General features: G+C 43.6%; 3 protein-coding genes across 4 annotated transcripts; 1 reads left to right on the top strand and 2 right to left on the bottom strand.

Annotated features, from left to right (window-relative positions):
- LOC117404605 (natural killer cells antigen CD94) lies at positions 1-4,655 on the bottom strand. Of its 2 annotated transcripts, XM_059014414.1 has the most exons (6): positions 4,409-4,649; positions 3,813-3,917; positions 2,479-2,526; positions 1,804-1,946; positions 1,224-1,349; positions 1-443 (listed from the first exon to the last, which is right to left on the bottom strand). In XM_059014414.1, exons 1-6 carry the CDS (start codon positions 4,554-4,556, stop codon positions 327-329), a joined length of 687 nt encoding a protein of 228 aa, XP_058870397.1. In that variant the 5' UTR covers positions 4,557-4,649; the 3' UTR covers positions 1-326. The 2 variants fall into 2 exon arrangements, with proteins under 2 accessions (XP_058870397.1, XP_058870398.1); XM_059014415.1 differs by lacking the exon at positions 3,813-3,917 and having other exon boundaries at positions 4,409-4,655.
- A 4,650-nt stretch (positions 4,656-9,305) lies between these two features.
- Positions 9,306-11,054, bottom strand: LOC131721153 (RING finger protein 227-like). The gene is made up of 2 exons (XM_059014417.1): positions 10,511-11,054; positions 9,306-9,906 (listed from the first exon to the last, which is right to left on the bottom strand). The coding sequence occupies exons 1-2, from the start codon at positions 10,977-10,979 to the stop codon at positions 9,848-9,850; spliced, it is 528 nt and encodes a 175-aa protein (XP_058870400.1). The 5' UTR covers positions 10,980-11,054; the 3' UTR covers positions 9,306-9,847.
- Positions 11,055-17,415: 6,361 nt separating this feature from the next.
- Positions 17,416-19,043, top strand: LOC117404519 (E3 ubiquitin-protein ligase RNF152). The gene has a single exon (XM_059014416.1). It carries the CDS (start codon positions 17,463-17,465, stop codon positions 17,994-17,996), a length of 534 nt encoding a protein of 177 aa, XP_058870399.1. The 5' UTR covers positions 17,416-17,462; the 3' UTR covers positions 17,997-19,043.
- Positions 19,044-22,342: the final 3,299 nt, after the last annotated feature.

Genomic DNA, 22,342 nt, shown 5'->3' with positions numbered 1-22,342 from the left:
ATTTTACAGAGAGATTTTTTTTTTTTTTTTTTCCAGTTTGGTCAGGCTGCAGCTGAAAATATTCTCTGAAGACCCGGCTATCGAACCCGCTCCTCCCCTCCTGTAGCGAGATGATCTGAAACGCGCGTTCGTGTGACGCGGGAGGCTCGACTCTCGCTTTCTGATTTCACGCGTTAGCCGCAGTCCTTTTTAAAATGTAACTAAGAGTAACTACGTTATTTTTTTCAGACAGAATCGAATTCGTCCACCTTTTGTGGAAGGTGACGAGAGTTCCGGGTCCTGAGGAGTTTTAGCTGGCCGGTGATAAACCTGGATTTTAAACCCTGTCAAGCTCTCTGGCAGATCCAGTTGAATTCTTCCTGGCAGTGCTGGGCTGAGTGAACTCCACCTTCAGACAGCAAAGCACAAGGGCAGGATTGATCTGAGAGCATCCAATCCCACTCCTGGAGGAGAGAAACAGGTACGTTATCATTATTATTATTATTATTATTATTATTATTATTAATTTCTTAGCAGATGCCCTTATTCAGGGTGACTTACAATTGTTACAAGATATCACATTATTTTTTACATACAATTACCCATTTATACAGTTGGGTTTTTACTGGAGCAATCTAGGTAAAGTACCTTGCTCAAGGGTACAGCAGCAGTGTCCCCCACCTGGGATTGAACCCACAACCCTCCGGTCAAGAGTCCTCCTGACCAGCAGACACAGGGAGTCACCAGGACCAGAACTGAGATGCAAAACTTTTGGCCATAGCTGTACATAGACTCCTTGCTTTCCTGTCTCCTATGAAGTAAAGCTGTTTCTTTCACACCAGGATATTTTAATAAGGCCTGTCGTTTCCTATTTCAACAAGATTGCATCTAAATACAGTACTTTAGCGCCATCTTGTGGAAACCTGCTATCATGAAATAAAATGCTAGTTGTGCCTCTCTGGAGATGAATGCTTTGGCTCCTTGTTTTATTGTAACATCGCAACTGCTGGCCCTCCATGACAAGTGGAATTAAAATCTCATTATCCAGACGTCACAAAGACTCCCGTTGCGTAGCAGTTTCACCCATTCCAGGTTTTACTAGGAGCCTGATCAGCCCCGGTGTTTGCAGTCCCCGGGATGTGAAAGGAACACAGAAAACTGAAATAGGTTGCTATAAGAAGATGAGCAAGTTTCTGTGGAGAAATAAAACAAACAAACAAAAAACAAAACAACTGAACGTTTACCTGGTCTATAGGAAACAGATCCTCCAAATTGTCCCCAGAAGATTCAAATGTTAAGTCTGTGTACTCTTCACCTCCAGAGGGCTCCACCCAGAACGACCGAGACCCAGTTCTAGATGCCAAGAAGCCCTGAGAAATGCATATTATTATTATTATTATTATTATTATTATTATTATTATTATTATTTAGCAGACGCTTTTATCCAAAGCGACTTACAGAGTTTGTCACTTCCAATAGGAGCTTGTTTGTTTTGCGTCTCATCCGAAGGACAGAGCACAAGGAGGTTCAGTGACTTGCTCAGGGTCACACACACACAGGGAGTCAGTGGCTGAGCCGGGATTTGAACCTCCTGGAATCGAACCCCTTTTTAACTTCTGCTAAATCATGTCGATAGCAAGTTTCATGACAATCGGATATGCGATTCTCTAGATATATGGAAGATTGTGACGTGAGACACGCGTGCGTACGCCCGCCCGCCCGCACGATACCCGCTCCGCAGGGGGTCTCGTCACGAGCGGAGGACAGTAAGACTAAATGTAAACTTCACAAAGAAAGCTGTGAGAGGTGTGGGTTCTGTATTACCTCTCTGTCTTGCCCAACCGCAGCCAGGACTGATTGCCTCTGGGCACAGAAGTGGCTGGCAAACTCACAGCTTCCCTTCTGAGTGGAGAGATAATAGAGCTTCTCCTGGTGCAGGAGCCAGCACTCATCAAGGGACTGACAGCCTGGGGGAGGGGGAGGAGGAGAGGAGGGGAATGAAAGCTGCTGAATAATGTTGCATTAACATATTGAATTACACACCGCTTTGTAGTTTTCCAGATACTTCACAAAAAACTGACAAATTTGACAAATTTCAAAATTTAACATGAAATACTACTGTACTACTTTTGTGAGATCATTTTGTAGTTGCTTTGAGTACATGATGTTAAATAAAATATCTAAATTATGTTCATATATATATATATAAAATTGTGTTTCAATCCTAGAATGCTGTGTGGTGCATATCTTTGCTCCACTGCTGCATATTGTCATAATCTGGTATAGGAACATGTGAGCTGTACAAAGTGACGGTGATACGTATCAGATGAGACTGGCTAGGGTGCTTGTGTCAGCTCTGTGTAGCGTTAGAGGCTGTTTTGTCACAGAAAGGGTTAGGGTTAGGGTGATTTGTATCAGATGAGACTGGCTGGGGTGCTTGTGTCAGCTCTGTGTAGAGTTAGAGGCTGTTTTGTCACAGAAAGGGTTCGCGGTCCTCACCGTGCTGTGAAGCAGCTGAGCTGGGCAGACCCCTGGCAGTGTGAGAATCTGAAACACAAGAGCACACACTCAGGACCCCTCCACTCAGGACACCCACACCCCTCCAGGACCCCTCCACTCAGGACACCCACACCCCTCCACTCAGGACCCCTCCACTCAGGACACCTACACCCCTCCACTCAGGACCCCTCCACTCAGGACACCCACACCCCTCCACTCAGGACTTCTCCACTGAGGACCCCTCAACTCAGGACACCTACATCCCTCCACTCAGGACCCCTCCACTCAGGACACCTCCACTGAGGACCCCTCAACTCAGGACACCTACACCCCTCCACTCAGGACCCCTCCACTCAGGACACCCACACCCCTCCACTCAGGACCCCTCCACTGAGGACCCCTCCACTCAGGACACCTACACCCCTCCACTCAGGACCCCTCCACTCAGGACACCTACACCCCTCCACTCAGGACCCCTCCACTCCTCCACTCAGGACCCCTCCACTCAGGACCCCTCCACTCAGGACCCTTCCACTCAACTTTCTGGTGTACATTCCCTTCATTGCTCTTGTATGGTGTTTGCATTGTATTTCTGCAGTTTTCCCAAGGTTATACTATACAGTTACCATGTTTAATGTATATGTATATATAACTTCACTCGGGCTCCTCACTCACTAAATCTCTTGCTATCCCTGAATAGAAAACAGGCTCCTCTTCCCAACAAAAACTAAAGGAAACGTGCGCCGTCGTGTGTGAGCACTAGATGGCGCTGTTTCTTACGTCTAAAAAGACACTGGCTGTGCCAGCCTAAGTTAACACGTACAGCTCTGGACAAAAGTTTCTCATCACCCTCTTATAGAACGAACTCATTCTGCTTCATAAAGTCGAACGAAACCTGCTGAATGATTTTACGTTACCAAATTTAATTACACACCGCTTTGTATAGTTTTCTAAATACTTAACGGAAAATGAGACACAAATGCAAAAGTGTGACATTTCAAAATCTAACACGAAATACTACCCTACTGCTATTATGGCTTCCGGTGTAGACTTTTCCAGTATCGTGTTGTAGCTTCTTTGATTCCGTGATTAAAGAAAAGATCTAAATTACGTTCACATAGAATTTTTTTTTTCCTCAATTCTAAAATTCTAGGTGATGCAAAACGTTTAGCCAGAGCTGTAGATGTAATGGAGGCTAAATCTGTCAACAAATTAAAAAACACACAGCTTAATAACAAGATCAGAAGATAGTAATACACTTTTTTTAAAAAAAATGCACGACAGCAGTAAAGAGATCAATGTACATGAAGAATGAAGGAGAGTTCGGTGCCTACAGTGGAGAGAAACGATGATCAGGATGGATCCCAGGAGTCCGGCATTGACAGCCATCAGCAGCAAACACACAGCCCTCCTTCCACAGCTCCTGTAAGCATCTCCCCCTGCAAAACACGCACACGCACACGCACACGCACAGATGAGTCTAACAGGCAATGACACTTTATTAGGACCTGTGCCTTAAAACATTTGATCAATATGTTTGATTAAACACGTTAATGGTATAGAATGATAACTAGTACAGTCCAGTAATACACATTGTAATAAAAGCAGTGACTCGTGGTCGTTATACGTCAGAGCATTGTGATACAGCAATTCACTTACATGTAAACTGTCCCATCGCAGGATTTTATTCCATAAAGTGATTTACTGTATAATGATCATGTGGGTGATATTAACCGGGTTGTGATAATAACCAAAGTGGTGTTATTGTCAGGAGATTAAAGACACGAATTATAGCCTGCACGGGACTTTTCAATTTGGTAATATACAACTTTAGATACAGAAACTTTGGCTAAGTTAGCTGTCTCTGTTTCCGGTCCCCGCTACCGACTAATCAACAGTATATTTTGAATATTTAAATGCAGTTACTTACACCGGCTGGTCAGTGTCCGAGCTTTCCGCCCCGCTGGGTTATTAACCTGTAGCGTTTCGTAAGCGTCTTCTGTTTTGGTCTCCCCTCTGTCTTGGTAATCGTTCGGTACTGCGATCGGTGACAGTTCGACAGCACCGCTCCGGTCCATCGCGACGGCTCGAGTATCCGGGGCTCCGATATCAATATCACGGTACGGTACTCGAATGTGACTTTGACTTTGAAACCCAGAACGCAGACAGCTACTTCGGCTATTTCTCCTTTTGAAAGTCTATATTAGGATGTGGTTTTATTGACTACATCACACTTTTTTTTTTTTTCGCAACGGAACATTCATGTGATAGAGCATTGCGCCATCTCGAGATAGATATATATATATATAATAGATAGATATATATATATATATATATATATATATATATATATATATATATATATATATATATATATATATATATATATATATATATATATATATATATATATATATATATTCAATGCTATGGAGCTAATGCTGTCAGGAAACAAAAGGAATGTGAACTTATTTTCAAACTCGGCACTTTGGAGCCATTTGGAATGAACATTCTGTTCTGAGGTCATCATCATCTTCATCATCATCATCATCATCATCATCATCATTCGGGAATTTTGTTTAAAAGACTACTTGTTTGTTTTTTATCAACTTCTTAAAGCACTGTGTTTTTTTGCATTCAGCCGATGAAGGAAAGAAACGTCCTGATAATTGATTTGTTATCAATTATTCTACCTTTTTAAGTACCTGAAATATCCTTTTCTCTTTTTTCTTTTTCTTCTTCTTCTTCTTCTTCTTATTATTTATTTCTTAGCAGACGCCCTTATCCAGGGCGACTTACAATTGTTACAAGATATCACATTATTTTTACATACAAGTCCCCATTTATACAGTTGGGTTTTTACTGGAGCAATCTAGGTAAAGTACCTTGCTCAAGGGTACAGCAGCAGTGTCCCCCACCTGGGATTGAACCCACGACCCTCCGGTCAAGAGTCCAGAGCCCTAACCGCTACTCCACACTGCTGCCCGTATGTATGTATGTATGTATGTATGTATGTATGTATGTATGTATGTATGTATGTATGTATGTATGTATGTATGTATGTATGTATGTATGTATGTATGTATGTATGTATGTATGTATGTATGTATGTATGTATGTATGTATGTATGTATGTATGTATGTATGTATGTATGTATGTATGTATATCTATATAGATAGATAGATAGATAGATAAACACAGCGTAATAACAAGAAGACAGTAATACACTTCTTTTTTTTAAATGCACAACAGCAGTAAATGAGATCAGTGTAAATGAAGAATGAAGGAGAGTTCGGTGCCTACAGTGGAGAGAAACGATGATCAGGATGGATCCCAGCAGTCCGGCATTGACAGCCAGCAGCAGCAAACACACAGCCCTCCTTCCACAGCTCCTGTAAGCATCTCCCCCTGCAAAACACGCACGCACACGCACACGCACGCACACGCACGCACACACACACACACACACCGCACAGATGAGTCTAACAGGCAGTGACACTTTATTGGGACCTGTGTGTCTCCCCACTCCGATTTGGCATGGCCCTGGTGGGGGGCAAGTTCTCCTGGTATACCCCGGGGGCCCTTGATGACTCTGGAAGGCTGAACCAATAGTTTACTGAAGCATCCAGTCCAGCCAACAATGCTGAGCCCTCTATATATATATATATATATATATATATATAGATAGATAGATAGATAGATAGATAGATAGATAGATAAACCAGTTTGTTAGTATAGCTTAAAAAGCGGTGTTCATCTCCCTTTATATTAAAATTATGTTTTAAAACAAATATTAGATTTTGTGCCCGTTTTATTTAAATCAGAATATAAAGGCATGTCCTGTAAGCCCATTGAACAATATTAGGATCCTCATATCTCATGCATTGTCATTGCTACTTCACTGAAAGCAGCTGTTCTCAGTTTGCTTGCCCTGTCTTCAAACAAACCTGTTAGGCTTGCACTTCCTAGGTCATTTCACCCCAGCAGTGTCTTCCGGGGTCGTGTTACAGGCTGAACGCTTGTCGGTCAATAGAGGAGGCAGCTGATTGGTTAATGACAGGAATGAAGGTTCTGAAGGGGCGGGAGGAGAATTTAAAAGGAAAGTGCAGTGCAAGGGTATTTCCTGGAAGGCAAGGGAAAGAAACTGATAACTTTCTTCAACCCAGTGTGCCACCAGATACCAGGTTTTAAAATGGAACATGTTTAAGAAAACAGAGATCTTTCAAAACGCCGCACGGGAGACCTATATAGTGAATGGAAGTTTAATGGGAGGGGAGAAATGTATGGGGGTCCGGTGGTTAAAGAGGGGGATCGATTATAGAATTGCTGACGAGAGGCGATTGACTCGACAGAACGAGACCGACGTCGCACGTTTATTTTCAGTACTGAACAGTAATTGCCGAGTCTGGCGTTTAACTAATCTGTTATTTTCAAATAAAGCATTTCATGTTCCCTTTTCTTCTTTTATGGACTTGCAAGCATGACGTGTGTGTATTTTGTTGTTTGTTAAGAGAACTGCATCGCTCAGCAGTCTGGTTACCACGGGAACGCTATTCTCTGGCAGAATACCAGCAACAGCCCGCACTGGTTTTCAGCTGCCTGTACTGGTTCGGGAGACTTGGTGCTGGTTGAGGAACTGGTTAAACTGGTCCAAGTTAAAAAAAAAAAAAAAAAAAAAAAGGCCAGTTCAAAATCAACTGAAGCTCACTGGCTTTGTATTTCAACTGAATCTATCAAACAAAGTACTTATTATTATTATTAGTAATTTAGCAGACGCTTTTATCCAAAGCGACTTACAGAGACAAGGGGGGTGAACTATGCATCATCAACAACTGCTGCTGCTGCTGCTGCAGAGTCACTAATTATGTATTTATTTGGCAGACGCCTTTATCCTAGGAGACTCGCACAGGTGTTACAAGGCAGCACAGGGTTACAATGCAAGCTTCATATTGAAATACACTTGCAATAGGACCTCGTTTGTTTTGCGTCTCATCCGAAGGACGGAGCACAAGGAGGTTCAGTGACTTGCTCAGAGTCACACACACACAGGGAGTCAGTGGCTGAGCCGGGATTTGATTCAACTGTCTCACTAATTAGGTGATTAAGTGCATCTGCTTCAGTCAGGGTCACTGAAGCGTGTCGTGGTCAAGGATGAATGATCGAGCCATTAAAAAGAAACCAAACACATTTTGTCAAGGGCCATCATTTATATACCTTATTTTTTTTCCGAAAATAACGTTATTTCCGAAAATAAACGTGTTATAATAGTGATACGTTTCTTTTGATGCTCGAGCTATATATATATATATATATATATATATATATATATATATATATATATATATATATATATATATATATATATATATATATATGGGTGCTGCGTTGTATTTATTCTATGTCCAAAACATTTTTTTCCTCGGCTTTTTTTTCAATGTCATGCATGAAATCCTGTATTTCCATTGAAAACAAAGCATTAGTCATGCAGCAGAACTCAGATGTTTGTCTGCTTGGTTGCCTTAGTAACGGTAAATAAGAACTGTGAACAATAAGAACCGAAGTCCTCGAGGAACCTCTCGCTGATTACACGGGGCGTTCACCGCGGAAGCGACTGATCCCACGCGTGGGCCGCCTCACACCCACGCACTGGTGGACCCCCTCTGTTATTTTGCTTGGAAAAAATGATTTTCACGTAAAAATAAATAAATAAATAAATAAATAAATAAATAAATCACTTTAAAAATGCAGAATTCGAACGAAAAGATCACTCGGCCGAATTAGTGTTACGTACCCCTTACGTATAATGTTATATTAACAATGGCGGTGAAATTAAACAGTGTTGTGAACTATACTCTACATCTTTAAGGTGACGTATGCGGTACTAGTTTGCATTTGTTTCTGTTTTTCACGACTCTGGAGATGTGACGAAAATTAGCTTAACTTAAAACAGGTATTAAGCAAATTACTGTACCCCTTAGATTCGACGCCTGCGTAGATCACGATAGCTATACGTGAACGCGTGATGTCTCTGAACAGTATTTACATGCAATAAAATTAAAATGTGTTTTTAAAAAAAAAAATGTTTTATAAGGTTACTTTTAATCGTGTTTTTTGTGCGTGTGTGTGTATCGAGCAACGCGGGAGGCTGAGCGTACTGTAGGAAACCCGCGGTGTTAAATGTGCCGTTTTATTTTGCTACAGAATTATTAGTCTTGTTTTCAATATCTGTTGCAAACTGCAGCAGAACACGGCAGTGCTAGAAAACACGGCGGGGCTCGAGCGCGTTCAGCTTTGCAAAACTGCACCTGCAGCTGCACGGGCATGGAATGCAGCGGGGGATACAGAATTCTACCCGGAGACAAATCTGTGTAACACCGGACCTGGGGACCACAAAAGCCGGACCTTTAGGGACATACGCACTGATTCTGCAGCGGGGGCAACTCCTGCGAGGAGGTCATTGGTAGTTAAAATGAATCATTTCAGCGAATTACTTCACAGGGGCAGCAGTGTGGAGTAGTGGTTAGGGCTCTGGACTCTTGACCGGAGGGTCGTGGGTTCAATCCCAGGTGGGGGACACTGCTGCTGTACCCTTGAGCAAGGTACTTTACCTAGATTGCCCCAGTAAAAACCCAACTGTATAAATGGGGAATTGTATGTAAAAATAATGTGATATCTTGTAACAATTGTAAGTCGCCCTGGATAAGGGCGTCTGCTAAGAAATGAATAATAATAATAATAATAATAAAAGTGCACTGGTGTTTTTCAAAACATTCATATTTATTATATAATATATATATATATATATATATATATATATTATATATATATATATATATACAATTCAAAAGGACTTGACCCTACAGAATAAATTAACAGACATAAACATGACTTCAGGTGCTGTCATGTGGAGAGGCGTTCTTTCAGCACTGGCTCCGTGCCTTAATCTTTTAAGTGTGTAACTCTCTCCAAAATTAAATGCATTACGCATAAGTGCACAGCTTGCCAAATAAATACATATGATATATATGAGTCACCATCAGAAATACTTCACCACGTCTTGAGCTGACGTGGACGACTGATCTCCAAGTGTTTAAATTGAATGAAGTTACCAAGCTTTAACCCTAGGTCAAACCTCCAGCCGCTATGTTCTGGAGGCGACAGGTTTACCAGCCTCTGTCACAGTAAGACGCTTAGGAGAAACAACCGCAATGAACCCACTGCGAAATAAAACAGTCTAGATAAATGTCATTTTTTTTTTCTTTCCAGTGTTGATTATCTTCTGCCCCGACGGTTCTCTCTAGTCGTGGCCGGCCGGTTAGCGAGTCGTTGCTGGAGTCCCGTTGCGTGTTCCTGGCTTCGTTTGCGTGTTTAGATCATGGAGTAACACGTCATGAGGGCGATATCTCTGAAATCTTCCGAAGTGCAGTCTGTAGATGGAACAAGATAAGAGCGGGAAACAAACACAAAAAAACCGGTTAGTATGTCTCCGCAGCTAAGCAACGTGCAGATCCTGCAAAGTGACATTCCTTTCTAGGGAGGCGCTATTAATTCAAGCCTGCGGGGGGCGCTACACGCGTGTTGTAGTGTGTTTTTGTAAACACACTTTACCCTTTGTAAACTTCAGTACACATTTTACTAACCCCTTCGTCGTTGTCCAATCATTTCTTTTGTATTTTTTTCGTTTTTCAAGTTTACATTTATTCAAGCCCCTTGCATAAAACAGATAACGTTTGCAGCAAATTATTTTGTTGCACTGTATATAAAAATGAACTATTTTTTTAGGGAGAATTATATATATATATATATATATATATATATATATATATATATATATATATATATATATACACACACACACAATACTGATACGATTGTAAGTCGCTCTGGATAAGGGCGTCTGCTAAGAAATAAATAATAATAATAATAATAATAATAATAATAATAATAATAATAATAATAATAATAATAATAATAACAATTCGCAACAGGCTATACCAACACAAATAAAAACATAATTAAACATTTACTTACAGATTCTCTGTCGATTACTGTGCCTGCTGTTGCCGTTAGTGTGTTTCTTCCAAAATCGCTTCACGACCCTCCAGAACTTGGGTTTGTTCGACCCGGCACTAGAGGAACCGTCAGCCGCTGAGTCCGCTGCTTCCTCCCCGTCGCTCTCCCCCTCCTCGTCCTGCACCCCGCCCGCCTCCATGCGTTCCAGAACGGACTCGTCCAGGGGCAGCTGCCGCCGGACTGCTCCAGGCGAGGAGATCCAGGTGCAGCGGCGGCACAGCGGGCAAACCACGCACGCCTGCACGTCCGGACCGGTCTCCGGCGAACCCCGCCGGTTCTCGTCGTCCTCCGTGTCGGGTTGGGGAGGACGGGCTAAAGTCGCCAGGCACCTCTCGCAGAAAGAGTGGCTGCATCCCAGCTTTCTCGGGCAGCGGCGGGTTCGGTTGAAACCCCGGTAGCAAATGCCACACTCCAGCTCTGTACACATCTTCTCACTGCAAATGACAGCCTGCTGCTGAATGCGAAACCGTGTTCATTCAAACTGGCTGCGGGTCGGCGCTCTTGCGCTTTTATAGAGTCCAGCGCCTCGGGCTTGCCCACAACACAAGCACTTGCAAAATGACCTCATCCCCGAAAGAGCGTGTTGTCGCTTTTGCGTTGGCGTTTTTATCATTTCTTGGCAAGATTAATCATAGCCTGTTGTTGTTTTCATTTTTAAACGCGAATCCTTCCGTGTTGTTAATTCCCCTTTCCTTTATTACTGGAAAAAAAACAAAAAAAAAACACTCACACATTGTAAACAGAATTTGAATATCTCTTAAGGTGCCGAAATTAAATTGTAACCGTTTTTTTTGTTGTTGTTTATTTGTTTTTGTTTTTTTCAACAACAAAATGTACATCTATCTCATGGATATAGTGGGCTACGTCATACTGTCTATCTTCGTGGCGTTTCGTAGGCGATAGGGGGTGCTGTTGTCTGTGTCACGTCCGCATGTTACCACGCTTCGGGTATCGCTGACTGTAGATCTCGCACGCAGACTATCACCGACAAAGCATTCTGCATTTTTAAACCACAACAGACTACACACAAACAGGTCACACGCGTTAATCGCGTGGCTACCTCAAATCAAGTTCAGCTATCCTGCTTTCTCTTGCGCTGTATTTTCCCTGAGACCTGGTCTTAACCTTGCTTCATGCCTGGGTCCAGGTCTGCGACAGTACAGCTCTAGCAGTGCCAGGCTCTGCTGTAGCCCCCTGTTTGGCGGGTGGCAGCAGGACCAGGTCATCTGCGCTGACCGTGTGGTATAGAGGCCAGCGGACTGCAGACTGCTCCAGTAGCCAGCTCGTTGATATAGACATTGAGCAGTGTCGGGCTCAGACTGCAGCCCTGTCTCACCCCCCACGCCCCTGTGTGAAGAATTCTTTTGTTACCAGTTTTCACATCGCACTTATTTTCTGAATACACTGACTTTACGAAGTGCTTTAACCCCCTACACCACTTTGAAGAAGTTTAAGACATAGCCCTTTATGCCAGATAGAATCAAATGCCTTTTTAAAGTCAACAAAGCAGGCAGATATCTTTTTCCTGCATTAGTTTGGTGGATGTGTTTGTTTATTAGGGTGTGTAGGTTGTAAATAGGGTCAGAGGAAGCCAATCTGACTCTTACTGAGGACGCTGTGCTGGGTAAGGAAGGCCAGTATTTAAACAATGATGATACTGCAGAACACCTTCCCCAGGTAACTGCTCACGCAGATGCCCCGGTAGTTATTGGGGTCGAATTTGTCTCCACTTTTATAGCTGGGTGTTATAAGCCCTTGGTTCCAGGTCTCAGGGAAATACCCAGCTCTCAGTACGAGATTGAGGAGTTTGAGCAGGGCCTCCTGCAGCTGGGGGCTGCTGTGTTTCAGCATCTCAGCGCTGATGCTGTCAGGCCCACTGCGGGCAGCAATCTCGACACTATCAGAGCACTAGAGCGGACATTTTCGAAAGAGCTTTGAAACAGACTTTGAAGTGTAAAAGGTTGTTCACAAAGAAAAACGACAGCTCCGTTATTTAAACAGTTGTAGCAACACGTGGGGGACGGAGAACGCTGTATTTTTTGGAAACCCCGGTGCTTACTGTTTCAACACACGGCCCTAGGATAAGGAGTTCGGAAACATCTGCGTTTGAATGAACGCGGCGTGGGTTTTAGCACGTTGTAAACTGCAGCCGTGAAGGAAGTCGCTGATGTAACTAGTAAGGAATTTATAACCACACCAAGCGACTGAAACCCGCAGACAGATAACCAGCGAGAGAAACAGACAGCTTCTTGAATGGGCTGTAAACCAGACAGATCATAAACGACAAGTATATTGCAGCATAGAAATATACAATCGCTTATTAATTAACTCTGGGGATTTACAGCTCGAGTCAACAGCTGAGCAGTGCCCCCCCCCCCCACCTGGGATTGAACCCACGACCCTCCGGTCAAAAGTCCAGAGCCCTAACCACTACTCCACACTGCTGCCCTTAGTAGTTTTTCGTTAAGTGTATGGAAAACTACAAAGCGGTGTGTAATTCAATATGTTTAACATTATTCAGCAGGTTTCGTTCTACTTTAGGAAGCAAAATTGGTTTGTTTTATAGGGTGTACACAAACCGGCCACTTTATTAGGACCTGTGTGTCCCCCCCCCCCCTCCAATTTGGCACGGCCCTGGTGGGGGGCATGTTCTCCTGGTATACCCCGGGGCCCTTGATGACTCTGGAAGGCTGAACCAATAGTTTACTGAAGCATCCAGTCCAGCCAACAATGCTGAGCCCTGATGGCTGCTTTCAATAACGCCCCCTCCACTGAGCCAGAATGGATTGAGGATCACGACAGAGACTTCTTCCACGGACACCACAATCCTTTATATTAGTAACAGCTGGCATTATCTCGTACACAGCCGTATATATAATAAGACGTGTTTTTGAGATAACGAACTCCAACCCCGAGAGTAAGAGGCCACTGTGATATACCCATGTAGATTTTAATCTGGTTTTACATAGAATACCGTTTGATAAACAGATAACACGTTTGCCTGTTTTGTCAAAACAAGGAAGTGTGCATTTTGCCAATTTCCTCAAAGCCTCCGCTAGTGTTTTCACTATTATAACAACATTGACTCACATAAAGAAGGAAACACATTGAGTGAAATATCTCCCATCACTCGATTTTCAAGGTGTGGTATCCGAAGCATAATCCACAAGCACAGAGAAACATCATCTGTAATTGACAAACCCAGGACTGGAAGACCCCAAAAAGTGAGGGGAAGGGATAGGGACAGGGAGAGGGACAGGGACAGGGAGGTGTGACATTGAGAGAGACTGGCACACGCAGCACACTCCCCTTCGCGCGCACACACACACACACACACACACACACACACACACACACACACACACAGGTAAGATAGCACACCGGTTCTCAACCCTGGCCCTCGGGGACCCCGTGTCTGCTGGTTTTCATTCCAACTGAGCTCTTAATTACTGAACTACACTCTTAATTGAAGTAACAAGTAGCTTAATTAGGCCTTATTGTTTTCAGCTCTTAAACAGCGGCAGAGTTCAAGTTGCTTATAAAATGTTTCAGCGAACTTTAAAATCTGCAGCTGTTTAAGAGCTGAAAACAATTAAAAGGGTCTAATCAAGCAAACTGGGAGTTCGGTTAAGGGTCAAGTTCAGTTAACTGAGAGCTCAGCTGGCAGACACAGGGGGACCCCAGGACCCCAGGACCCCAGGTTCAAAACCGCTGTCACAGGTGATAAGCCGAGCTGCTCCGCTCTGCGCCTTCTGATGCACGACGGGTCAGCCCCACGTTTTAAACGTGGCTTTGATGACGTATTACATCCGGCTGCAGACACCATGCCCATATTTGGGTGTTAGTTCGCAGCGCGTCACGGAAACGCTGTCTTCCGGCGGTGACTCACAGGCGTTGCTCAAATAAAATCCTGTTTTATGAGCGACTAACGGTTTTTTGGGGGGTTTTTTTTACAGCTTCCCAGATTTCAGTTGTGGACCAACCCCTTTAAAATAAGAAAGGGATGCGTTAATCTTCAACTCACAATTAGTCAGCAAACCCTAATTGCAAAGCCTGCCCTTCTCTTAAAAGAACGACAGCGTTGGGTGTACATGTTACTTTTTTGAGTTACTGAGTGACAGACAGACGGATGCACGGACAAACAAACACTCCCCTTATCCCCAGTATGGGTGTGATATTCCCAATATGCTATATATTATTATTATTTGTTTATTTAGCAGACGCCTTTATCCAAGGCTACTTACAAAGACTAGGGTGTGTGAACTATGCATCAGCTGCAGAGTCACTTACAACTACGTCTCACCCGAAAGACGGAGCACAAGGAGGTTAAGTGACTTGCTCAGGGTCACACAGTGAGTCAGTGGCTGAGGTGGGATTTGAACCGGGGACCTCCTGGTTACAAGCCCGTTTCTTTAACCACTGGACCACACAGCCTGCTATATAATGACATAATGTTAGCACCAAGTTTCATGACAGTTGGATAGGAGCTTCAGTCCAGATAGGTGCACGCATCTGAGAGGCATACCGCTGGACTGGTGTACAGACAGACAGACAGACAGACAGGCAGCCCGTCTCCCCGTTCAGGCATCATGGTATCCCTCTGTTTATTTTCCTTTATTCTTCGATGTTACACATTATCTAATTGTATTTTTTCTATATAAAAAAAAAAATACAAATTGTCGCTCATTCATCTTATGTTGAACTCTCGGTTCATTTATGTTTGACAGGGGTTTCTTCATCATCATCATCATCATCATCATCAGTGTGGAGTAGCGGTTAGGGCTCTGGACTCTTGACCGGAGGGTCGTGGGTTCAATCCCAGGTGGGGGACGCTGCTGCTGTACCCTTGAGCAAGGTACTTTACCTAGATTGCTCCAGTAAAAACCCAACTGTATAAATGGGGAACTGTATGTAAAAATAATGTGATATCTTGTAACAATTGTAAATTACCCTGGATTAATAAATAATAATATATAACGCTGTACCTGTCTCTCCGATATATATATATATATATATATATATATATATATAATATATATAGCAAAACAAAGCTGGGTAGTTTAATATAATGAATATGTTGCAATAACAAAGTAAGCATTCGTATTAAAAAAAAAAAAAAAATAATCCGAGTTTACCTGCGCATCAAAAATAACTGCGTATTCCCCGCCGGCCCCGTAACCCGGCAACCTGTTCATCTCACCTGCGAGGTCTCTGCGCTTCACCTTCACCGAGGAGAGACGGAACAGAGGGCGGGGATGCGCGACCTGCGCGCTTCAATAAATCAATTCATATTATCAAGGTCTGGCCGGGTCTAGAATCTGCAAGACGAGAATAAGAAACGACAAGACCACAGAAATGAGACGCGCGAAAAATACACACATTGACGTTGCTTCCTATTGACCAGGTAAGTGATATTTAAATAGCTTTCAGTGATAATAATAATAATAATAATAATAATAATAATAATAATAAGCACGCAATAGTTCTGAATTTAGAAATACTGAAAGAAACTTAAATTCACTGATAAAGGTTTTGACTAGAAGTCTTTCTCAATGTCTTAAAGTGATTAAGGTTTCTGGTCTAAGGGTTTGGCATTGATTTTATTAAGTTTCTTTTAGTATTTCTATTGAAGACTATAGAAAGACTTCTAGTCGAAATGTAAAATTAAAAGCTGGCAACATGCATTATCTATCAAAATAATACAACGAGTGAATTGTCTGTGTTGAGTTTACAGCTGAAATATATATATATTTCCCCAGTGCGTTGTGATTTACAATTGTATTATTAATAATGGAAACCCGATTGCTATCGGAATCGTTATCTGCTCATTATTGATAGGGCGACGCTCACAGCATTGCGTGGTTTCAACGCCTGTAGTAACTCATGAGAAACTCATGTGTCTATTTTGAGAAAGACTGTCCAGCCATGTTATATATGGGACTGGACCTGCAAGAGAGTTTTCTTTTCAAATCATTATTATCATATTTTGTTTCCATCATTTAAACCTTTTCTGTACATCCCCCAAAAAACACGTTTTTTTCAGTCTCTCTCTCTCTATATATATATACACAATGTTATAGCAGTGTGATCCATTCCTGGTTTTACTAGGAGTTTAATCAGACACACCTGAGCTTGTTACCTAGACACACTGCGGCTAATCAAGCTGGTAGTAAAACCTGGAATGGGTGAAACTGCTGTGCAATAGGAGTCTTATTGCCATATATATATATATATATATATATATATATATATATAATTATTATTATTATTTATTTCTTAGCAGATGCCCTTATCCAGGGTGACTTACAATTGCTACAAGATATCTCATTATTTTTACATACAATTACCCATTTATACAGCTGGGTTTTTACTGGAGCAATCTAGGTAAAGTACCTTGCTCAAGGGTACAGCAGCAGTGTCCCCCCACCTGGGATTGAACCCACGACCCTCCGGTCAAGAGTCCAGAGCCCTAACCACTACTCCACACACACATATATATAGACCATATGTAGAGTAAAGTCAGATTGATCGCTAACATTTGGGGACAGTAAAAAAAAAAAAGAAAAAAAACACCCAGTTGCTTTCCTGTCTCAGTTCTAATTCTCTTTCCTCCACAGTTCTCGATCACACCTCTCCTAACCGCAGGCACAGCTCTGCCGGCCCAGGCCTTTGACCTCCAGAGGCTGGCAGGTCGCTGACGTCCGCTCTCGAGCTCCTGGGTGTGGAAGAGGAAGCTGGCTCGGGTGTGGGATCTGCTGAACCCTTGGGTCTCCTGAGCAGCTGTGTGGGGGGAATCTCTGCGGTGAGGAGGGGAGGGGGGGGGAAGCAGTTGGGCATTCTAAACTGGAGAGAAAAATCAAGGAGTAAAATAATTTAAAAAAAGTGTGCCAGCTAAGCCTGCGAGCCAGTGATGGCAGAGATCCCAGGGTTTGTGCCCGATGCCAGCAGCACAGAGCAGGTGGAATGCCCTGTATGCTACCAGGAATATAATCAGGGTGTGAGACGCCCCAGGCTCTTGGAGTGCCACCACATCTTCTGCACAGAATGCCTGCAAAAAATCCAGCTGGCCGTGCCTTCCAACGCCATCTCCTGTCCGCTCTGCCGCCACGCCACCCCCCTGACTCCGGGGGGCGCTCTCTCCCTGCCCTGCCAGCCCGTGGCCCTGCCTTTCAGACGCACGACGGTCACCCAGCGCCTGGTCTTCTCCGTGGAGTCCAGCGCAGACCCCCGCTTCATCATCCTGCCCACCCTGAGTCTCCGGGTGGAGCAGATGGTGAGGGTGGTGGAGACTGGCTCTCCACTGCCCCCTCCTGTCCAGGACAGGGGACTGCAGCAGAGGCAGGGTCTTGTGTGCGTGCAGCTGCTCTCCGTCACGTTCTGGGTGGTTTTCGTCATGGTTTGCGTGGTGGGCGCGTTTGTCGGGTCTCGTTTTTTTCACTTTTAGACACCCTACTCTCCTTCCTTCCTTCCGTTCTTAAAAGTGTAGCTTACCCAATAATTCCATGCAATTATTATTATTATTATTATTATTATTATTATTATTATTATTATGATGATGATGATGATGATGATGATGATGATGATGATGATGATGATGATGATGAATTCATAATAAGGCAGCAGTGTGGAGTAGTGGTTAGGGCTCTGGACTCTTGACCGGAGGGTTGTGGGTTTAATCCCAGGTTGGGGGGACACTGCTGCAGAGTCACTTCCAATAGGACCTTGTTTGTTTGACGTCTCATCCGAAGGACGGAGCACAAGGAGGTTCAGTGACTTGCTCAGGGTCACACACACACACACAGGGAGTCAGTGGCTGAGATGTGATTTGAACCTCCTGGTATCAAGACCCTTTTCTTTAACCACTGGACCCCCCGAGCCTCACTATAAAGGTCTCAAATGTGCAGTTTTGACAGAAAAACGTGTGCTTTCAGTCTAAAACATGAGGTGCTAGTTCAGGTTGTAGAAAGTTTCTATGCCGTGTTCTCTGGCTGTCTGTTCCACCTGTGCTTCTGGGCTCACCTCCGCAGCGTCGGAGCATGCATGGAGCCGAACACATCTCTAACAGCTCATTTCATGTACCTGTCTGTGCTTTATAATAAAAATGATATCAACCACCGTGATGCATGTCTTATCTTTTACATTTAGATACAATTTCTAAAGCAAGCGTTTGCAATAGGCATATGTAATGCAGGTTCCAACCCTGGTCCTGGAGAGACCCAATCCTGCTGGATTTCTTGCAATGGCTAACGATCTGGAACACCTGTTAATCCTGACTAATTAAGCCACTACTAATTAGAGATTAATTAAGGAGATTAGATAAAGGGGCATTCAGAACAGAAAATAGGAGGCACTTTTTTTACACAGAGAATTGTGAGGGTCTGGAACCCCCAGTAATGTTGTTGAAGCCGACACCCTGGGATCCTTCAAGAAGCTGCTTGATGAGATTCTGGGATCAATAAGCTACTAACAACCAAACGAGCAAGATGGGCCGAATGGGGCCTCCTCTCGTTTGTAAACTTTCTTATGTTCTTATGGTCTTCTTAATTAAGAAACTGGGATCTCGGTTGAAACGAAAACCAGAAGCCCCCTGTAGCGCTCCAGGACCCCTCCTCTATATATTACTAAGCGCCATCTAGTGCACAGTAAGTGTATCGCCAGCAAAGCAAAAGGAAACTTGATCCACAGTGGCAGATCACTAGATGTTGCTGGCTCCTCTATACAGACAGACATGTTATATATTAAACAGAGCATTACATGTATAGGGGGCCTGGTATGTACAGACCTGTAGCTTTTGTAAAACACGGTCAAAACTGAGACTAATGGTCCTTGTCTATAGCATGTATTTACAGCATGTATATATATATATATATATATTTTTTTTTACAAGCTCGCTAAGTGCATTGTGAAATGCAGTGATTTCCCCCAGTATTGGAATCTCTCCCAGTTTCTATTGTGGTGTATTCTCAGCTTTGCTCAGTAAACATTAATCTGGTAGAGTTTCTGTTTCTCTGCCCGGTCCGCCCGCACGTTCACTGTGGAAACCTCCCCCCCCCCCCCCCCCCCCCCCCCGTTCTCTTACTCACACACACACACTCCAGAAATGAGATCATCCTGACAGACTCTGTCAGCTCAGCAATAGCCTGATGCAGGGAAACTCAAACTAACTGGATCAAAATCCATTCTCTCCTCTCGCCTCTGTTTCTAGAGTAGCTCTCAGATATTGCGTTTTACCCTTTCAGTCAGAGAGTGAAGGAGAGAGAGAGAGAGAGAGCGAGGGAGAGAGAGAGAGCGAGGGAGAGAGAGAGAGAGAGAGAGAGAGAGAGAGAGAGAGAGAGAGAGAGATAGGGGGGGTTCAGGGAACATCAGGGTTCAGTGTCTCTCTGTGTGTCTCTCTGTGTCCCTGTGTGTCTCTGTGTATCTCTGTCTGTGTTTTCCTGTATATCTCTGTGTCTCTATGTGTGTCTCTCTGTGTTCCTGTGTGTTCTTGTGTGTCTCTGTGTGCCTGTGTGTCTGTCTCTGTGTGTGTCTCGCTGTGTCCCTGTGTGTCTCTCTGTGTTTCTGTGTCTCTGTGTATCTCTGTGTCCCTGTCTCCCTGTGTGTCTCTGTGTAACTCTGTGTGTCTCTCTGTGTATCTCTGTGTTCCCGTGTGTGTGTGTCTCTCTGTGTTCCTGTGTGTGTGTGTGTGTGTCTCTCTGTGTATCTCTGTGTTCCCGTGTGTGTGTGTGTCTCTCTGTGTTCCTGTGTGTGTGTGTGTGTGTCTCTCTGTGTATCTCTGTGTTCCCGTGTGTGTGTGTGTCTCTCTGTGTTCCTGTGTGTGTGTGTGTGTGTCTCTCTGTGTATCTCTGTGTTCCCGTGTGTGTGTGTGTCTCTCTGTGTTCCTGTGTGTAGGATGGGGTTGCCTGAATTGAGAAATAACCAGAAAGGTCCCTGACCTGCAATGTAAAAACGGAAACTGGTATTTTCTAAACTCTTCAGTTCTCTGTGAATGATTACACGAATGGAGCTGTCCTGCACGCTGCTACCAGTAAAGCACTTGACTAACAGACACAGCTGCCAAATTGTGGAGACTGTGCTGAGACTATACAAGGCTCGAGTTAGACCTCACAAAGAATACTCCCTTTATAAACGTTTAGCACATAAATGAGCACAGACATGTTTCAGGTTTCCCGTGGTTTTGCATTTACCATCATTTACCCTGGTTTGTTTTTAAATAAGCTTCACCACATCTCTCTGTGCTTTACAATGCTTCCCTATGCTTTACCATACCTCTCTGTGCTTTACAATGCTTCCCTATGCTTTACCATACCTCTCTGTGCTTTACAATGCTTCCCTATGCTTTACCAGACCTCTCTGTGCTTTACAATGCTTCCCTATGCTTCACCACACCTCTCTGTGCTTTACAATGCTTCCCTATGCTTTACCACACCTCTCTGTGCTTTACAATGCTTCCCTATGCTTTACCAGACCTCTCTGTGCTTTACAATGCTTCCCTATGCTTTACCAGACCTCTCTGTGCTTTACAATGCTTCCCTATGCTTTACCAGACCTCTCTGTGCTTTACAATGCTTCCCTATGCTTTACCAGACCTCTCTATGCTTTACAATGCTTCCCTATGCTTTACCAGACCTCTCTGTGCTTTACAATGCTTCCCTATGCTTTACCAGACCTCTCTGTGCTTTACAATGCTTCCCTATGCTTTACCACAACTCTCTGTGCTTTACAATGCTTCCCTATGCTTTACCACAACTCTCTGTGCTTTACAATGCTTCCCTGTGCTTTATTACACTGTGCTGTGGTTTAACTAAAGGGAACTTTGATAAGGGTGTGCTCAGTTCTGGTCACTACAAAAAAGACACACTTGATCTTCCCGTCTTTGTATGACAGACACAGCAAAGAGTGGAATAGAATGAAACCCACACTGAACTCGATTACAGGGAGCCACGGAATACATCTGAGCATGCATTTCCATAAAGACCTCCCTCTTCAGACCTTCGCTGCAACTCGCAAGACTGACTGACAGGAAGCGTGTCTGCAACGCGGGGCTGAGCCTCCCTCCTCCCCCTCTCTCTCCCGGGGCTACAGAGCAGCTTTCCTTCCTCCTCCAGCACCTGTGTGGAAGAGAGACCTGCCAGGGCAGCGTTGCTCCAGGTGTGCCCGCCTCCCACGCCTTCCTCCTGGAGTGGGTAGCTAACATCGTTGCCAAGTCGGCTTTTAATAAACGGGATTGGGCTTGTTTTTTTGAGAGTCGCGGGTTGGAATTTGCATAAACATCTTTACTAACATGGAGTGCTGTTTTGAAAGGCTGTTTTTTTTAACATATTGAATTGCACACCGCTTTGTAGTTTTCCATAAACGGAAAACTGATAAAAAAAAAAAAAAAAAAATTGTGACATTTCGAAATCTAAAATGAAATACTACTGTACTATTATTATGGCTTCCAGTAGACTTTTTTGTGCAATATATTTTATTTTATTTAGCAGACGCCTTTATCCAAGGCGACTTACAGAGACTAGGGTGTGTGAACTATGCATCAGCTGCAGAGTCACTTACAACTACGCCTCACCCGAAAGACGGAGCACAAGGAGGTTAAGTGACTTGCTCAGGGTCACACAGTGAGTCAGTGGCTGAGGTGGGATTTGAACCGGGGACCTCCTGGTTACAAGCCCTTTTCTTTAACCACTGGACCACACAGCCTCCTACAAGATATAATTTTGTAATTTATTTGATTAAATAAAATGTCTAAATTATGTTTATATCTTTAAAAAAAAATTTATTTGATTAAATAAAAGG

This window comes from Acipenser ruthenus, chromosome 48 (genome assembly GCF_902713425.1).
Source record: "Acipenser ruthenus chromosome 48, fAciRut3.2 maternal haplotype, whole genome shotgun sequence".
Lineage (NCBI taxonomy): Eukaryota > Metazoa > Chordata > Actinopteri > Acipenseriformes > Acipenseridae > Acipenser > Acipenser ruthenus.
Note: the sequence above shows the minus strand (reverse complement) of the source record. Positions and strands in the feature narration are given on the sequence as shown.